Genomic DNA, 2,570 nt, shown 5'->3' on the forward strand with positions numbered 1-2,570 from the left:
TCACCGTTATGTTGTGATGATTCCTCTGATCTAATATTCCCTGAAGCATCTATAGAAGTCAGAAACGCAATAAAAGCGACAATTGAAGCTGATTTGGCAGATCTTTGCACAATCTAAGTTAAAATCAACTGGAGAAAATTCTCAAGCAGAGAAAGAAACAATTATCATTAGCAAAGACGAAGGTAAGTTTTTTCACTTTACGGGTTCTGAATTCTAGAAAACACGATTTATTGGGTTTTTGATAATATATATATATAATATATATATATATATATATATATATATTAATTAGTGGATTTTAAGACATGTACGGGATCAAGGCGTCAAAGCTACTTGGTTTTGCCGAACCCGTAGAAAAAATTCTAGCTCCGTCCGTGATTATCAGCGCTAAGGAGAAAATCCCTTTAGAGATTGATCCAGAAAATGTTATCATTAACAGAAGCGGAGGTAAGATTTTAAGTTTATGAATTTTGAATTCTTAAAATCACAATTTATTGGGTTCTTGATGATTTATTTATACTTATTAAATGACTATTTAAACACATATACAGAAGTTAAGCCAAATCTGCATGGCTCGGCCGAACCCCTAGACGGAGCTCTAGCTCGGTCCGTGATCATTAGCTTTGAAGAGAAAAGTCCCTTCAACATTGAGAAAGAAACTACACAAGCTACCAATGCAAATCAGGTCAAAGAGAAGAGAAAAAGAAGAAAGAGGAAATCTAAAAATGGCGATGAAGATCCTTGGTTGCCTGCTGGATGGAAAATGATTGAAAAATATCGCAAAAAGGGTAAACTTGCAGGCTATGTTTATAAGGTAAGTAAAATACAATCTGTATGAGTTTATAATCGAAGTTATATGTCTATCTTTTTATTTTGAAACGTACCCAAAATGATTGACACATCAGACTAAAGTTATTCAGCAAAACTCATAACTATTTAAAATCAGATTTTGTATTTTGTAATGATATTTCTGTGACAAAGTAATTTCTTTAAAAATTAAAAACACTTTTTGAGTTTTCCTCCTAATTTATATGATCATCTTTTTGCTTTGAATCGTAATCTAAGGGTGCGCTTAGTTACATGTATAAAGGTAAATAATCCATATATAAAAGTAGGTAGTCATTAACATTTCAAATTTTGCATAACTAATACCGTATAATTTAATATGTAAATTGATGTATTATTTTATCCCATCACAAACGTGGAATAACTTATCCATGTATTATTTGTACATGGATAAAATATAAAAAGGGATAAACTATCCGTGTCATATACCTAGAAGCTAATATAAGTCAAGCATTCTGTGTATAATTGTAAACTCATTCCTTTTTAGTTTAAAAATAAGCAATGGTTACATCATATCTTGTATATTCAATTTTAGTGTAATGAACCAAGCAGTCAAGCACCCAATAAAAATTCATGCATTAATAATTCAAATGAACCAAGCACCCAATAAAAATTCAAGCATTAATAATTCAAATGAACCAACCACCCAATAAAAATTCTTGCATTAATAATTCATACATTATAATCTCTGTATAACTTGTCTTCAAACCAAACCCTTCACGTTTGACGCATCATATGATTCAATACAAATTTCATGACTTTTAAAATTTGATCATATGATATTTCTGCAGTAAACTAATTTCGTAGCTATTACTGCTAATTTAATATTTTAGATGTTGAGCTTAAATCTAATACTCATAGGCACATTAAGGACTTGTTCACTTGGTGAGCTCATTGTCTTCTACAACTGAGGATCAATCATGTAGCATTTCCATCCAACCCACCCCCCCCCCCCGGCCTTTCTGATGTAATAAAAGAAAAAACATAGATGTATTGATACATATCACTTGAATCTACTCGAACAACATTGTTTGTACAAAATACAATGCGTGAGTTGAGTTTTGATCTATTTTCATTTTGATTTTGTGACATGCAGACTTATAAGGCACCAGGTGTACGAAAATCTTTTCGATCAAAAAAACAAGCTCTTGAGCATATTAAGAACCAAAAACTAGATGGAGTTGACAGGTTCTGCTACATTTATGTCAAACCAACTCCTCCTTTTTTTCATTTTCCCTATATATGTATATACATATTTTTTTTTAATCGGGATTCGGTTTATTTTTTAGTAAACATGGAGAAGTCAAAATGTCTTTGTTTGTTTCATTTTCTCTTGTATATTAGTAGAACAGATTAGTGAGAGTATATACTGATTTCAATTTGTATAAAAATAAATCATAATTGTTTGTTTTATTTTTTCTAGTTTCAGGGGTGATAAAAGTTTGGAAGATAATGTACGAGAGGCTCAAACTGGTGAGACTTTTAATAAGCTAGCATTCCTGAAACTTTAGTAAAGATAATTTTCTTATATATTTTTTGTTCTCGTCCTATTTTGATGTTTTTGTTTTATTTATGAAAAGAACTAAAATGACTGATAATCAAGTAAAACAAGTACTATATCACTAGTCTAGTTTCTTAGACTTTAGGCTGGTACACAATAAGATGTAATTTTTTAAAAATAAATATAAAAAAGATACTGGAATGAATTTGTTAAAATTTCTCCA

General features: G+C 30.4%; 1 protein-coding gene across 1 annotated transcript; it reads left to right on the forward strand.

Annotated features, from left to right (window-relative positions):
- The first annotated feature begins 305 nt into the window (after window positions 1–305).
- Window positions 306–2,357, forward strand: LOC132034565 (uncharacterized). The gene is made up of 4 exons (XM_059424962.1): window positions 306–447; window positions 552–814; window positions 1,943–2,034; window positions 2,270–2,357. Exons 1-4 carry the CDS (start codon window positions 306–308, stop codon window positions 2,355–2,357), a joined length of 585 nt encoding a protein of 194 aa, XP_059280945.1.
- The last annotated feature ends 213 nt before the right edge of the window (window positions 2,358–2,570 follow it).

The sequence above is a fragment of the Lycium ferocissimum genome, chromosome 10 (assembly GCF_029784015.1).
Source record: "Lycium ferocissimum isolate CSIRO_LF1 chromosome 10, AGI_CSIRO_Lferr_CH_V1, whole genome shotgun sequence".
Lineage (NCBI taxonomy): Eukaryota > Viridiplantae > Streptophyta > Magnoliopsida > Solanales > Solanaceae > Lycium > Lycium ferocissimum.